A 16,304-nucleotide genomic window follows, 5' to 3' on the forward strand; every position below is an offset into this window, starting at 1 on the left:
TTAGTGTTGGTTAGTCAGCATCGTGTGTGTGCGGGTTAGTGTTGGTTAGTCAACATCGTGTGTGCGGGTAGGTGTTGGTTAGTCAGCATCGTGTGTGCGGGTTAGTGTTAGTTAGTCAGCATCGTGTGTGCGGGTTAGTGTTGGTTAGTCAGCATCGTGTGTGTGGGTTAGTGTTGGTTAGTCAGCATCGTGTGGGCGGGTTAGTGTTGGTTAGTCAGCATCGTGTGTGTACAGGTTAGTGTTGGTTAGTCAACATCGTGTGTGCGGGTTAGTGTTGGTTAGTCAACATCATGTGTGCGGGTTAGTGTTGGTTAGTCAACATCATGTGTGTGGGTTAGTGTTGGTTAGTCAACATCGTGTGTGTGCGGGTTAGTGTTGGTTAGTCAGCATCGTGTGTGCGGGTTAGTGTTGGTTAGTCAACATCGTGTGTGTGTGGGTTAGTGTTGGTTAGTCAGCATCGTGTGTGTGTGGGTTAGTGTTGGTTAGTCAGCATCGTGTGTGTGTGGGTTAGTGTTGGTTAGTCAGCATCATGTGTGCGGATTAGTGTTGGTTAGTCAGCATCGTGTGTGTGCGGGTTAGTGTTGGTTAGTCAGCATCGTGTGTGCAGGTTAGTGTTGGTTAGTCAACATTGTGTGTGGGGGTTAGTGTTGGTTAGTCAACATCGTATGTGCGGGTTAGTTTTGGTTCATCAGCCCTGGGATACTTGGGGTGCGTCTCCCCACTGACTTCTACAGCTGAGGAGCCAGGCTGTCTTCTGCCTGGAGTCCTCATACCTCAGGTTTGAGACACGCATAGCAGAGGTCTTCTCAGATACCAGCAGTGTTTGCTTAAACTTCGATGAAACACGTGTTTCCTGAGCACCTTCTCTGCTCAAGAACAAGCATGTCGAGCGCTGGTGAGGCTGAGGAGATGGGTAGGATCTATCCAGACCCCTTCAGCATGGAGCCTCATAGGGGGTTTGAATACGTGTCCCATGGAAGGCAGGCCAGGATGAGTACCTGCCCTCCTGAGAGGTCCAGACCACCAGTAAATACAGGAAGTAGAGGTCAGAGGTCAGAAAGGCTGTCAGGACCAGATGGGCCTAGAAGTGAGGTGAGGGAAGGAGGTGGGGGCCTTGGGGTCAGAAGAGTCCAAAGTGAAGAACAGAAGGATATAGAAATGGAAGCACGGGTCCCTTAGACCGGAATGTTGACTTAGTATAACAGGGGAAGGTGAGGCGGACCTAGAGTGTCCAGCCAAGCTCGTTGGGGGAGGGGGAGTCCTACGGTGGCCAGGAGGGGGCATGTGGAACCAAGGGCAGACTTGGGAGCCAGTGCCCTCCACCCAGGAGCAGCCCCAGTCTGGAATCCCCTCCAGTAAGCAGTCACATACAGAACCCCTGGGCAGACTCCTCAGCAGAGCTGTCATTTTGAAACCTGTACTCGAAACACAGCCGAGAAAACAAAAACTGCTGCTCCTTCAGATATACGCGTGGTTGGCCGAGGGTCCCTGGGCACGTTCACCATTGTTCTTTTCCTTCCCCCAGAACAACCCCAGCAACAAACTGGTGAGTGCCAGCAACACGGTCACCGCGGCCCACATCAAGAAGTTCACCTTCGTCTGCATGGCCTTGTCTTTGACGGTAAGGAAACAGGGAGCCTGCGGCACAGTGTTCCCAAATGTGATGTAATCGCAGATTCATCAACCTCCTCCTCTTAACAGCTCCTTCCCAAAATAGGAGCAGTTATTGTTCCAGGAGGTCTGTGAGTCAGGTAATAAGGCCTCAACTTCAGGCCTGTTTTCAGCTTAAACGAAGATAAGGGCAGAATGACTGTTTGATCCATCATCGTGTGTTGCTGAAAAATTCCCAGCCTGTTTCAAACATCCACAGTCTATAACCAGCCCCGTCCCTTTCCAAGTATGGTGTTTTTTCCCCTGTGAAAATGTCCCTTTCTTTGTTACATGCATGTAGATGCATCCACTCAGCTAGCCTTCAAAAGATGCTTGCCAAGTCCCAGGTTCCCGGTTTTGTGCTGTCTGGTGAGGATACAGCTGGGAATAAAACGGGAGGGCAGGCTCTGGGTGCACCTGTGATAACCCACACCCACCCTTCCTTAATTACCCACCCTGACTGATGTGCTGGACTTCGAGGTCAGTTTGAACTGAAAAGTCAGTGGTTCAAACTCACCAGTGGCTCCTCGAGTCACTATGAGTCGGAACCTCTTCAAAGGCACTTAACAACAACAATGGGCAACTCCTATGTATAGGGTAATGCTTAGAAAGCATGGGGTAAATATTTACACGGGCTATAATCCAAAGTGCATGGTACGTTGTTAGGACTTGCTTATAACATTTATTGACAGTTAAGCAAAACACGTATTCATACCAAACAGGTGCCATCCACGTGTCTGAGTAGACCTGTGCTCCATTGGGTGGTTTTTCAGAAGTAGATTATCAGGTCTTTCTTCCAGGTGTCTCTTGGTGGACTTAAACCTGTGGTTTTTCGGTTAGCAGAGAGTGAATTTTACAAGTTGACACCACTCGGGCACCCTCCTCTGGAGTTTGAAGATGAGAACGAGATAGATCCAGTTCAGTTCTTTGTTGCTGTGATTACACCTTCCCTCTTGCATCCCATGGAAAATCTCCATCCGTGTGAGATGGTGTCAGTGTGTTACAGAAATGTCTGGGCAGGTGCATTCTCCGCATCAGTAAGTAGCAGAACACCTTGAGGCAGTGACAGGTGTGGGCTGTGCTGATAACAGGAGCGCTTGAACATCCTGCCCGTCTTGCCATCTTTCAGAAGAACCGTTTTGCTTGGTGAGCGTTGTCCATGATCCTATAAAATCAAGCCATACACATAGCACAGCAGAATAATGCACTGGAACACAAGGTCAGCTTGAGCCACAACTTTGGCAGTTCAAATCCACCAGCCACTCCTCGGAAGTCCTGAGTCGGAACCGACTCGACAGCACTTCACAGCAGTAACAACAATAACACACTTTTTAAACCTCTGAGGATGCTTCCAAAGCTTATCACTTGATGAGTTGATTCTCCCCCCCACCCGCCCCATAGAAGTTGTAAAAAAGGTGACAGGAGACAATAGTTTGTATGTAACAGAACACAGGCAAGGCCTCTGGGTCGTGACTCTGCCCTCAGCCACTCCCACCCCCAGCACAGCCCCTCCTCCAAGGGGTAGCATCTAGCATCTTCCAGAGCCCCCTCAGCCTGGAGACATCTGATAACCACTGTGTGAGCCAGGTCTGGCTCCCCAGGCAACCCCACTTCCTGTTTGCAGTGCTCCCTTCCCTCCGTGCCGTGTTAAGTTTTTCCATCACTGAGCAACCAACATGAAACCGTTGAAGCATATTTTAGGAACCGCTGAGATGGTTGCTATTTCAGGAACAGACCCCAGACCTTGGAGGCTGTACCTAATGCCTGGAGGCTGAGGTGACTCTTGGCTGTCCACGTAGAAAGCTGGCGCCGGTGGGTGTCACTCACTCTGCGCTTCACACGTTGTCCCTCTGTCTGTCTCCCGCTGGACTCCATGGCTCCCCACAGTGAGAGTTGAGTCTAGGCATCCTTAAGTTTAACAGAACCTTTCAGCACTGGGTGTAAGGAGGGTCCTTCTCTTCTTCACTTTTCTGGCAATAATTTATACCTCTGAAAAGTTATTCTGCAACAAGCTTATTTGGGAATGGTAACTGCTTAAAATCTGAGAAATGGCCTTGATTGCACATGCCGAGATTTTATTTAATGAACAATTCTAATCCCGGATCAAAAACCATCTCTAACTAGAAGTGTCTCAGGGCGGATTTTCACCACAGAGACTCAGAATTCTCTACTGGAAATGGGAGATGAACTGGCCAAAACCCATTTATTTAATTTTGTTTTTTAGAAAAGGAAGTGACTTAACAAGGGTATAAGACTTACTCCAATAATAGAACCAGCTAGAATCCTGGTTCTACTATTGGATCAAATTTTATACTCTTGTTAAGTCATTTCCTTTTGTCCAGGAGTATGCTGTCCAGTGCATACTCCTGGACGCATTTGTGGTGCCTTTTGTTCTGGGCCACACTGTTTCCAGAAAGTCGGGACCAATACATGGTACTTGTGTCCCAGAATGGTGGAAATAGTGGATTCTTAAAAATATTAAAAGCAGTGGTATTTGAATTTACAGTTTAGGGGAGTAAGTCACATGTTATTTTTTAATGATGATGCAATCAACATCCTGGTTAAAGTAGTTCTTATTCAAAGAAGGCTAGAAAAAGTTTCAGGGATTCTCCTCAAAATTAGAATGTGAAACATTTCCTAGTAATGCGTTGTCACTCGTTGCCGAGGAGCCTCCTACTCGGTGTCCTTGTTTAAGGTTTTTATTGTGGATTGAGTGAAAGTTTACAGGACAGATCATCAGCTGTACATGCAACATATCGTACATTTTGTTTCATTACAATGATTATAATCCCCTCCATCTACCATCAGTTAACAGTATTTCTTTCTATTCATTTAGCTCTTTTTTTCAAAAAAATAAAAAACACTCAGGCATATATAATAATTTATACCACCAAAGGGCACTTTCTGCAAGCCTGCCTCCTGGCCACCATCTCTTAGTCCCTCTCTTCCCATGAATCTAGAGTCCTCAGCTTCTCCCTCTCTCTGTGACCCCATCTCTGCCTCTATAGCTGGTATCACTGTTTCTCTGGATAAGGTCTCACATTCTGCTTGTGCTCTTCTCCCTTGATGGTCCTAGGGTCCTCTGTTTCTGGACTGTAAGATGAACTACTCCCCCATTTTTGTTACAAAACTTCTACCTTTACAATTGTGACCGTTGCAATTAGTCATGATAACAATTACTCACTATTGAATCATAAGAATCGTATCCCCATCTCTTTTCACCAGACCCATCTAGACAAGATGAAAACTATTCAGTGGAAACTCTTTCTTCCCCCACACACTCTTAAACTCCCCCTTGAAATCTTATTACTATCTGTAACTTTGGGTGTTCTTGTGCGCCTCCTCTCACTCCACATCAGCTGGATGCTTCACTCTCAGCTCTAACCCTCTGTGGCTATGTCCTTGTAAGACAGATGTGTTCGTTCTCTGGCCACCCCGGTATATTCAGATACTCTTTGTTACACCACAGTTTGAATACTAAATGCATTATGTGTATTTGAAGTCCAGGTGTGGCCCTACAGGATAAGCTTTGTTGTTTGTTATTGTTAAGTACCATCTAGTCGATTCCCACCCATAGCGACCCTGCATAGGGTTTCTGAGGAGCAGCTGGTAAACTTGAACGGACTCCCAGACGCAGTTGAGCTCATTAACCCTCAGCGCCACACCAGGACTCCACCAAATTGCCTTCGACTCATAGCGACCCTATGCACAACCAACGGGAACACTGCAGGTCCTGCACCATTGCTCCTGTTACATACAATAAGCACATGACTGCTCATCACAAGGAAGTGGTTGAGACCCACCAGCCACTCCTTGGAAACCCTGTACAGGGTCACTGTGGTTTGGAACCGACTCCCTTCCCTCCCTGTTCTGGAGGTTGTAGGGAGTGGATCACTTCACCGGGGAGAGAGTAGAACTGCTCCAGAGTTTGTCCTTCTACACTGGAGCACACACCTCATCTTTCTACCAAGGACCGGCGGGTGGGTTCAAACTGCTGACCTTGCAGTTAGCAGCCCATGCGCTACACTAGCGCACCTTTTCTCATAGTTAGGGTTAACCTGTTTATTTGATGATTTACCTAAAATCTATTCTTTAGAATTCACAGCTAATCAAATTAAATGGGGATGTGTTCAACAACTTTCGGTGGCTTGACCTGACCAAATATCATTTTGATTCTTCAGTGGTATTCTAACAGGATTTCATTTCTTCTCCAGCTCCCTGTTGCTTTGGTTTTGGGGAACTGGTGCCAAGGGAGATGGAGAAGGTCCAAGCAAGCACAGGCTTAGCTGTCTCCTTTGTTTAAAGTAGAAATGGGCATCTGTCCAGATACCTCCACAGTCATACCCAGCCCCTGACCCCAAACCTGGATGCGGAGCTCTGGGAAGTCAGGGAGGGGGCATGGAGAGTAAGGGTCCAGGAAAGAGAGTGGCAGGGCAGTGTGAGGGTCAGAAGGAGAAGAGGAAGACTAGGGTCTGATAAGGAGAGGCTGGATTGGGAGTCAGGCCAGGGTGGGCATCCAGACAAGATGGTGGAAACAAGGAAGAACATGGCAGGCCAGGGTCACCTAGAGCCCCCAGCACCCTCCAGGGCCCGTCACCCCTTCAATACAAATTGCCATCAACACCACAAGAGTGCAAAAGAAGCACATATTTTTTTAATTTTAAAAAATCAGTTAATTTTGGTCCATTATCTATTGGCCAAATGAGTTATTTCACAGGTTTGTCTTTGATGAACTGGCCTGCTTCAGGAAGGTGGGTCCAGCCTAGGGCTCTCCACTGCCTCTCCAGGACTGGGTCAGCCAAGCCTCCAGGGAGCACCCCGCCGTGTGTGCATGGACAAGTTCATGCTGCACAGAAGTACCCCTTCCCCTCCTTCCTCAGGGGAGGGGCCCCTATGACTGTGCACCCCTGTTTCCATCTCTGCTTGTGCCACAGTTACCTTTGATGTTCTTGCCGGTACTTTATCTGCTCTCGGGGAGCACCCCCAGATGCCACCAGCTCCCCCATTCTTTGTTCCCTTTGCTCTGAGAATCCCAGCCCTGACGCCTCACTCCCTGCCCTCCCTTGCTTCAGCCATCATCTTTGGACCGAGCGGTGCTTTGCTCTGCTGTGCACAGGGTCTCCATGAGCGGGGAGCCAACACACTGGCAACTAACAACAACAATGAAAAGTCCCAGCCAGAGCACACCACATCCACCTCAGTCATTGTCACACAGTTGTTGTTGTTGTTGTTGTTAAGTGCTGTTGAGTCGATTCCAACTCATAGCAACCCTGTATAGGGTTTCCAAGGAGCGACTGGTGGGTTTGAACTGCCACCTTGGGATTCAGATCAACTTTGTGGTCTAGTGCTTATCCTACGGTGCCACGCGTGAACTCTCTGCCACATAATAAGCACGTGAAATAAGCACATGGTTGTTAAGGAACCTCACAGGTCCCCTGGGGATCAGAATGTGGAAGCGGGGAGAGGGAGGTAGACTAGACATTGTTAGGATGTTCTGTTGCTTCTCAGTGGCCGAGGTTTGGGGAGCTGGTCGTCTGTACCCAGGACACAGGGCGGCTTTAAGCCCTGTGCCACATGACAGCCTTCACAGAGCTGAAGGCCAGAGAGCCTCGGGTGTGTGGTTCAGCTTGTCAGTGCTACTCTGAAAACATGGAACACAAACACCAAATCACTCCAAACTGGGCCAAGTTCAGGGCTGTAGACTTGTCTTCTCATGACTGCAACCTCGGGCTGCGTTCGCTTTTGCTTACAACCCTACCTACTACCATCCAGTCTGTACCAGCTCATAGCGATCCCATATGGGGTTTTTCTGGACTGCACGACAGGACTTGAAAAACGTTTAGGATATATTCCATAGTGCTTCCATTCTGCTTGTCCACAAATGTTCTGAAGCCTCCTTGCGTATGTGTGCGTGCGTGTGCAGTGGTTGCTAACTGAATAGTCAGCGGCTCAAATCCACCTGCAGCTGCTCTGCAGGAGAAAGATGGGCAGTCTGCTTCCATAAACATTGACATCCTTGGAAACTCTATGGGGCAGTTCTGTCCTGCCCGACAGGGTCGCTATGAATCAGATCTTCTCTCTTCCCCGCTTTGCTTTATGTTGGGCCCTAAGTGAACAATTCTGTGAGGAAGGGCTAGTACAAAGGTGGACATTGAGCACATCTGCTCAGTCCAGCTTCTCCGATGTCTCTGACCCCAGCCACTCCTGAGGTCACTCCTGAGTTCATGCAGTTTCACAATGTTGTTGTGTAGTTGTTATTGTTGATAATCTACCAAGCAGAACATACACCAGTTCATCCATTTCTGTGTGTACTATTCAGTGACGTGGATTTCAGATTTGTATGAGCATTCCCACACCCCTTTCCTGAGTTGTGCCCCCCTCATTTACATAAACTCACTGCCCCGTATGGTTTCTCTAATCTTTCGAATTGCTGTTATTAGTTGGAACCTGTATCTCACTGCCACCGAGTTGATTCTGACTTATAGCAACCCTTATAGGGTTTCCAAGCCTGTAAATCTTCACCACAGGAACAGAATGCATCGCATCATCTTGGAATGATTGGCTGGTTTGAACTGTCAGCCTTGATCGTACAAACCATAATCCACGTCACTGAATTAATTATACACTCAGAGACTGGTGAACTAGCGTGTGTTCTACTGTGTATATTCTCAACAGCACTCTCAGATCACACATACACACACACACGAATTCCTTCATCCCCTTTCCCTAGTGATCAGGAGCTCTGAGATAGTGTGGTCACTTTTCTCTCCAGCCTGCGCCGTGCTCCTTGACAGAGGGACCTCCAGAGCCACAGGTGAGAAGACCTGTGTGTGGTAGGGGTGAGGGGCGAGGCTGGCTGTGTGGGGAGGGCAGCTGGTGGTCTGACAGAGCTAACCAGACAGTACCCCAAGACCCCCCAAGAATGATGACCCGGAAGAGTGTACGAGTCAAACCCTTAGTCCTACCGCTGTAGACCGGCAGACCATCACAGGAGGCGGCAGCTGGTGAGCTGGGAAAATTCCATCCTGTCAGCTCAGTTCTGGGAGGGTGGTCCGCTGTGATAACCCATTTCAGTGAGGGGCAGCTTGTCTTCAGATACTATTTATGCTGCTCTCACTAGATAAGCCAGCAGGAAGTGCAAATCCCCAAGAGGTAAGCGAACTCTAACAAAGTATTTATAGTTCCTTCATCCCCTGGAGGCTAGCTCCGGCACCTGCTCCCCTCAAGGCCAAGGCGGCTGCTGACAGATGAGAGCAGAGCCCCACCCGACCCCGTCACCCAGTCCCCACCCGGGACTCTCCAGTGACAGGGTTTGGTCCTCAATTTAAGGACATGTTTTGCATGGTGTAGATTGTCATGAGCTCCACCCCCACTTTTACATTCTAGCCATATATGGACAAAGGGAAGTAAAAGATAATGGAATTTTCCCACCAACTTTTTTAAACCCGCTTGTGTGAGTAGTATGTATACTGCTGTTACTGTCATGTGCCGTGGAGTCAGTTCCAACTCATCGCGACCCTGTACAGGGTCTCTGAGGCTGTAAATCTTTACGGGAGCAGAAAGCCTCATCTTTCTCCCGCGGAACAGCTGGTAGTTTCGAACTGCTGACCTTGCAGTTCACAGTCCGATTTGTAACCACGACGCTACCAGAGCTCCTTAGTATGTATACTACATATATAATATTAAACACTACCCGTATATAATCAATAGTGTCTAATGTACTATGTTGTCTTTGTTGTTAAGTACCGTTGAGTCGGTTCTGACCCATAGCAACCCTGTATAGGGTTTCCAAGGAGCACCTGAACTACCAACCTTGCAGTTCAAACTGACTTTGCAGTCCTGCGCATTAACTCACAGCACCACACCAGGACTCCATACGTTATGCTGTATCCATGAGTTCTTGTGAAGTGTCTTCAAGTTCGTTCCACTCCTAGCAACGCTGTATAGTGTTTCCAAGGAGCAGCTGGTGAATTTGAACTGCCGACCTTGCTGTTCAAACCAACCTTATGGTCCAGGACTCTATATACATGAGTGGTGGTGGTGGTTATGTGCTGTGGAGTCAGTTCTGACTTATAGTGACCCTGTACAGGGTTTCCGAGGCTGTAAATCTTTACAGGAGCAGAGCGCCTCATCTTTCTCCCATGGAACAGCTGGTAGTTTCGAACTTCTGATCTTGAGGTTTGCAGCCCAATTTGTAACCACTACGCTACCAGAGCTCCTTATACATGAGTAGAGTCTAATATGTATACTATATATGGTGTCATATGCTATTTATCTATGAAATATATACATTATTCATGCTCTAAGCATAAATAAATGGTGAGTGTCCCCCATGCATCTCTCAGTTTGTGGACTCCAGTGGCTTTTGTGTGGCTGCAATGCTGGAAGTGATACCACTGACATTTTTATATCAGTGGAGTCACCCCAATACTCCTGGTGTGGCCCTATAGGATAAGCAACTTCCAACCCACAAGATCAGCTCCTCGGAAACCCTGTTACATGGTCGCTATGAGTCAGAATCGAGTCAGTGGCACTTAACAACAACAGGGTCACCCATGGTGGACAGTTTCAGTGGAGCTTCCAGAGTAAGACCAGGAAGAAGGACAGGCTGACCACTGCTGAATGGTCAGCCACTGAAAAGCAGTGCTTATGAATATAGTAGCAAGAACATTGTAAGATATAGTGCCAAAGATGAGCCCCTTAAATTGGAAGGCACTCAAAATACAACGGGGGAAGAGCTGATTCCTGAAACTAGAGCCGATCGTAATAATGTGGATGCAACAAAGCCTTCGGGACCTTCATTTCCTGATGTGGTATGACTCAAAATGCAGAGAGACAGCTGCAAACATCAATTAGTAATTGGAACATGGACTGTACAAAATATGAATCTAGGAACATTAGAAGCTGTCAAAAATGAAATGGAACACATAAAGGTTGGTATCCTAGGCATTAGTGAGCTGAAATGGACTGGTATGGGACATTTTGAATCTGACGATCTTATGATTTACTATGCCGGGAACATCGATGAAGAATGGCATTCATCATCAAAAGGAATATTCTAAGATTTATCTTGAAGTATCACAGTGTCTGTGATAGATAATAGATATTTAATACCAGTATTATTCAAATTTACATACCAATAGCTTAAGCTAGTGTTGATGAAACTGAAAAATTCTACAAACTTCTCCTTGGAAACCCTAAGCAAGGTCACTATGAGTCAGAGCTTACTTGATGATACAACAGCAACCAACTTCTCAGTCTGGAGATAGGAATACAAAAGTTGGGAACAGAGAAAGGATTGGTGGTTGGAAAATATAACCTTTGTAATAGAAATGATCCTGGAGATTGCATGATAGGATTTTGCAAGACCAATGACTTACCCATTACAAATACCTTTTTTCTTTTAAAATAACATAAAAGGTAGCAATATACATGGACCTCACCAGATGGAATACACAGGAATCAAATTGACTACATTTGTGGAGAAACTTAACATCATTAGACAAAAGAAGACTGGGGCCAGACTGTGGAACGGGAAAATTAAATCCACAAGAACTAAAATCTGGCCCCAAATATATCCCAGCTGAATTTCGAGACCATATCAAGAACAGATTTGATGCATTAGACACTGATAACCAGAGACCAGAAGAGTTGTGGGAAGACATCAAGAACATTGTACAGAAAGAAAGCAAAAAGTCATTACAAAGACAGGAAAGAAAGAAAAGACAAAAAAAAAAAATTGATACTCAAAAGAGACTCTGAAACTTCTCTTGAGCATAGACAAGGTAAAGCGAATGGGAGAAATGAGGAAGTATAAGAGCTGAACAGGAATTTTCAAAGGGCAGCTTGAGAAGACAAAATTACTGTACAAAGACCGCAAAGTAATATTATAATGAATATGCAAAGACCTGGAGTTAGAAAACCAAAAGGGAAAATCACACTCAGCATTTCTCACACTGGAAAAACTTTAAAAAAGAATTCAAGCCTCAGTTTTCAATACTGAAGGATTCTTTGGACAAAATATTTCATGATGCTGTTGTTTTTGTTCAGTGCTGTCAAATCAGTTCCGACTCATAGCAACACTGTGTAGATTTTCCAAGGAGCAGCTGGTGAGTTTGAACCACCGACCTTGCAGTCCAGTGCTTTATCCCACAGTGCTAAACATCAAAAGAAGGTGGAAGGGATATACTGTGGCAGAAAGCAGTGGTTGATGTTCAGCCATTTCAAGATGGCGTGTATGAGCAAGAACTGAAAGTGTTGAAGGAAGATAGCCAAGCTGTACTGAAGGCACTGGTGAAAAACAAGATTCCAGGAATAGACGGAAAATACAAATTCAAAGCTCTCAACAAACAGAGTCAGCACCAAAAATATTAACTCATCTGTGCCAATGTTTACGGGAGCAGAAAGCCTCATCGTTCTCAGAGAGGCTGGTAGGCTTGAACTATCAACTTTGCGGTTAACAGTCCAGTGCTTATCCTTCAGTCTGTATACTCTACCTATAACCAAATATAATCTGAATTGCTAATTAGTAAAATCTGCTATCCAGCGAGACTTCTTCCTGTCAGCCATGTCTTTAAAGTGAAAAGTTCAGTTCATGAGAATGACCCAGTCTCCCTGTCCTCTTGCTAAACTTAACCACAAGACTTTGCTGTCATCCGGCCTCTCCAGCCTCCAGCAGTGGTACCATGCTGGCCCTTTGTCTGAGAACAAGGACATCCAGTTTGAAGCTTTGTTTGGGGTTGGGGCTCCCCCACCCCCACACCAGGAGGTGAAGACTGCTCCTCATTGTTCCTCTGAGCCAGTGGAAGAAAATGACTCTCTTGTCTTTAGGGGGACAAAGGTAAATAAACTGAATTCAGAACTTTCTGATTTGGTGCCCCTCACAGTACCAAAGAACTGTACAGTTCAGCTGTTTAAGGCACTCGAGAAATATGGGATAGCATGGCTTCTGAGTCCCCAAGACCTGAGGTGAAATCCAGGCTCCATCTAACAAAAAGAGGAAGACCCTCAACGACATAGTTTATCACAGTAGCACCAACATAGCAACAATTGTGAGGATGGCGCAGCACTGGGCAGTATTTCATTCTGTTGTGCACAGAATCGCTGAGTTGGGACGAACTATTGTGGCACTGTGGGTTAATGCACCAGCTGTAAAGCCACTTGAACTGCAAGGTTGCTGATTCAACCTCGGAAACCCTATACAGTGTCGCTATGGATCAGAACTTAACAACAACAACAGCAGCAGCTGCATGTAACAAAAACAACCCCGTAACAGTGCAGTGCCTGTGGGAACTCTCAGCAACTCCAGGTCCTGGCATTTCCGTCTGTAGAGGAGCAGAAAAGAACGGCAGTCTCCTGGGGCTGCTGGGAGGACCAGGTGAAAGAGCATCGCGTGCTCATGGCGAATAGAAGGAATCAGTTAAGTGTGAGCCCCTTCCTGCCCTCCAAGTACCCTCTCCTGGGCTCCAGGTCACTTTCTACATCATTGCACGGTGGCATCGTGGGTCACACGTTGGGCTGTTAATCGCAGGATCAGCTGTTCAAATCCACCAGTTGCTCCACTGGAGACATAATGAGACTTTACTGCTCCCGTAAACATTTACAGCCTCAGACACTATACAGAGGCATTGTGAGTAGGAATCGACTCGATAGCACACAACAACAAGTATGCTGTGTGTAGATTTGAGGAGATAGGTGGTTAATTAGGGGTGACTTAGTCCTGGTGTGCTGCTGTGGATTCATGCATCAGACGGCAAAGTCGCTTGAATTGCAAGGTTAGTAGTTATACTGCAAGGTCGGCAGTTCAAGCTCACCAGTTGCTCCTCAGAAACCCTATATAGGGTCGCTGTGAACTGTAAGGTCAGCAGTTCGAAACTACCAGCGGTTCTGCGGGAGAAAGATGAGGCGTTCTGCTCCCGTAAAGATTTACAGCCTCGGAAACCCTGTGCGGGGTGGCTATGAGTCGGAACCGACTCCATGGCACTTAACAACAACAACAACATGGGTCGGAACCAACTCAATGGCACTTAAAAACAAAGTCCTGGTATGGCGCTGTGGGTTAATGCGCCAGACTGCAAAGCCATTTGAACTGCTAGGTTGGTGGTTAAAGCTCACCAGAAGCTCCTCGGAAACCCTATACAGGGTCGCTATGGATTGGAATTGACACTTCACAACAACAATAAAGTCCCTGAAACTCCATGTTCATAAGCACTCATAATAAAATGCCAGTACTAATTGACAAGTTATCCATATTATGCTGTGAGAAGCAGGTTTCCATTTGACTACTCACATTCAGAGGAGCCCTCACTGTGCTATGGGAAAAGCTATCTGCAAGGCTGGCAGTTCAAACCCACCATGGAGAAAGCTGCAGGTATATGCTCCCATAAAGATTCACAGGTTTGGAAACCCGAAGGAGCAGTGGCGAGCTAAATGAAAGCTGAAGTGTGGAAGTTTCTAAATATTCTTCAGATTCAGTCAGTGTCTCCTCCAAAGGATGAACTCATGAGGAAGGGAAATGAATTGGAATGTTCCCTCTGGGAACTGGATGCCTGGCTCCCTCTGCTGTCTGAAGTGAATTGTTTTTTCTATCAGTCCACAGGTTCTCTGTTACTAAGAGTACTGGTGTGGTGCTGTAGGATAAGTACTTGACCACAAGGTCGGTTTGAACAGCAAGATCAGCGGTTGAAACTCACCAGCCTCTCCTCAGAAACCTTCTACAGGGTCACTATGAGTTGGGACCAACTTGACAACACTTAACAACAACAACAGTCCTGGTATGGCGCTGTAGGATAAGCGCCGGAGTGCTGACCACAATGCTGATGGTTCAAACCCACCAGCTGCTCCTTGGAAACACTATACAGGGTTGCTATGACTTGGAACTGACTTGGTGGCGCTTAATAACATTCAAAGTCTTGGTATGGCTCTGTAGAATCAGCACTGGATTGCAATGTGGGTTTGAACCACTCCTTAGAAACACTGTACAGGGTTGCTATGAGTCGGAATCAACTCGACAGCCCATAACAACACTGTAGGATAAGCACTGGACTGCTAACCAAAAAGTTGATGGTTCAAACGCACTATCTACTTCTTAGAAACCTTATACAGGGTCATTATGAGCGAGAACTGACTTGGTGGTACTTAACAACAACCAGAGCCCTGGCATGGCACTGTAGGATCACCGCTGGACCGCAAGCTCTGTTTGAACCTCATGGTCGGTGATTCAAACCCACCAGCAGCTCCTTGGAAACTCTATACACACAGAGTACCTCTGCATCGGAACCGGCTCAACAGCACTTAACAAGAATTCAGTGCATCTTAGATCTGGAAGACAGACTCAGTGCCCTCAGAAAGTATGTGGGTTTGGCAATTTCATTTCATCTAAACTAATCTGATCTCAAGGATAAGTTAGTTTTTATTTCCCCTCCCTCCCACCCCACTCCCCAAAAAGCAATTGATTTTAAAGTTCCCCTGAAAGTGTGAGTTCTACCAGGAGTGTGCTATGTCAGTCGATCGATCGTGTCGTCATCAAGTTCCATGTGTGGAGGTGGTTGTGATTCTCCGCAGGCCATGGTGGGGCCATTGAATCCGACACAGAAGCCTGGTGATGGTGTTTATAATGTCAATGCGCCCTCACAGAAATCCAAGCTTCATTTCTCTCAGTAATGTTATTGTTATCCACTGTTGGGTCAGCCCCTAAGTCATAGGAACCCCATGCCGAATGGGGGGAGTAGCTGCCCGGTTCTGTACCATCACCATTAGCGTGCCCAGGAAGCATGGTAAGCACAGGCTTGCTTGTGCTTACTTACCTGTAGTGAACAGTTTCACACGTTTTTCACCATAGGACTTTCAGAAGTAGTTCCCCAGGCCTTTCTTCCTGGTCTGTCCTAGTCTGGAAGTTCTGCCGAGACCTGCTCAGCATCCTAGCACCACACCAGCCTCCACTGGCAGATGGACGGAGGGTAGCTATGCACATGGTACATTGGCCGGGAATCAAACCCAAGTCTCCCTCAGGGACGATGAGAGTTCTCCATGGGTCCATGATGGCCCCTCTCAGTGAGAGATGCGGCTTATGATACCGATCTTAGCCTACTAAGATGTTTGCTGGAGTCCTGGTGTGGAGCTGTAGGGTGAGTAACTGCAAGGTCAGTGGTTCAAACTCACCAGCCACTCCTTGGAAACTGTATACAGAGTCACTGTGCGTCAGAACTGACTCAGTTGCACTTGACAACAACAATAGGCTGCTTTGTAAAAGCTGCTCAACCGCCAAAGCAAGACTCCATACACTGTTGCCAGCACATGTTTTCTCTATTAAGATAGAAACCCGCCCACTGGCACCGAGTCAATTCCGACTCACCCCAGAGGACAGAGCAGAGCTGGACCGTAGGGTTAACAAGGCTGAGACTCGTCTGCCCCTTGTGAAGCAGCTGGTGACTTTGAAACACCAACCTTTCCCTTAGCAGCTCAACACTTAACCCACAGCACCACCAAGACTCCTTGTAGACATATGCTGGCGTTGTTAAGTGCTGTTGAGTCGGTTCCAACTCATAGTGACCCTGTATAGCATTTCCAAGGAGCAGCTGGTGGTTCACAGTCCACACCGGGATGAAGACCTATACAGGGGTCCTTTTTATTTTTAAAAAAAGAAAATTTTTTCT

At 46.9% G+C, this 16,304-nt stretch overlaps 1 protein-coding gene across 1 annotated transcript in view; it reads left to right on the forward strand.

Annotated features, from left to right (window-relative positions):
- ANKH (ANKH inorganic pyrophosphate transport regulator) overlaps nt 1-16,304 on the forward strand; it is a 59,944-nt gene that overhangs the window by 34,503 nt on the left and 9,137 nt on the right. Inside the window, exon 7 of the mRNA XM_006874156.1 lies at nt 1,526-1,621. Coding sequence (XP_006874218.1) covers nt 1,526-1,621 — 96 coding nt within the window. The remainder of the gene's footprint in view (nt 1-1,525; nt 1,622-16,304) is intronic.

Source organism: Chrysochloris asiatica, unplaced genomic scaffold, assembly GCF_000296735.1.
Source record: "Chrysochloris asiatica unplaced genomic scaffold, ChrAsi1.0 scaffold00264, whole genome shotgun sequence".
In the NCBI taxonomy this organism is placed as follows: domain Eukaryota; kingdom Metazoa; phylum Chordata; class Mammalia; order Afrosoricida; family Chrysochloridae; genus Chrysochloris; species Chrysochloris asiatica.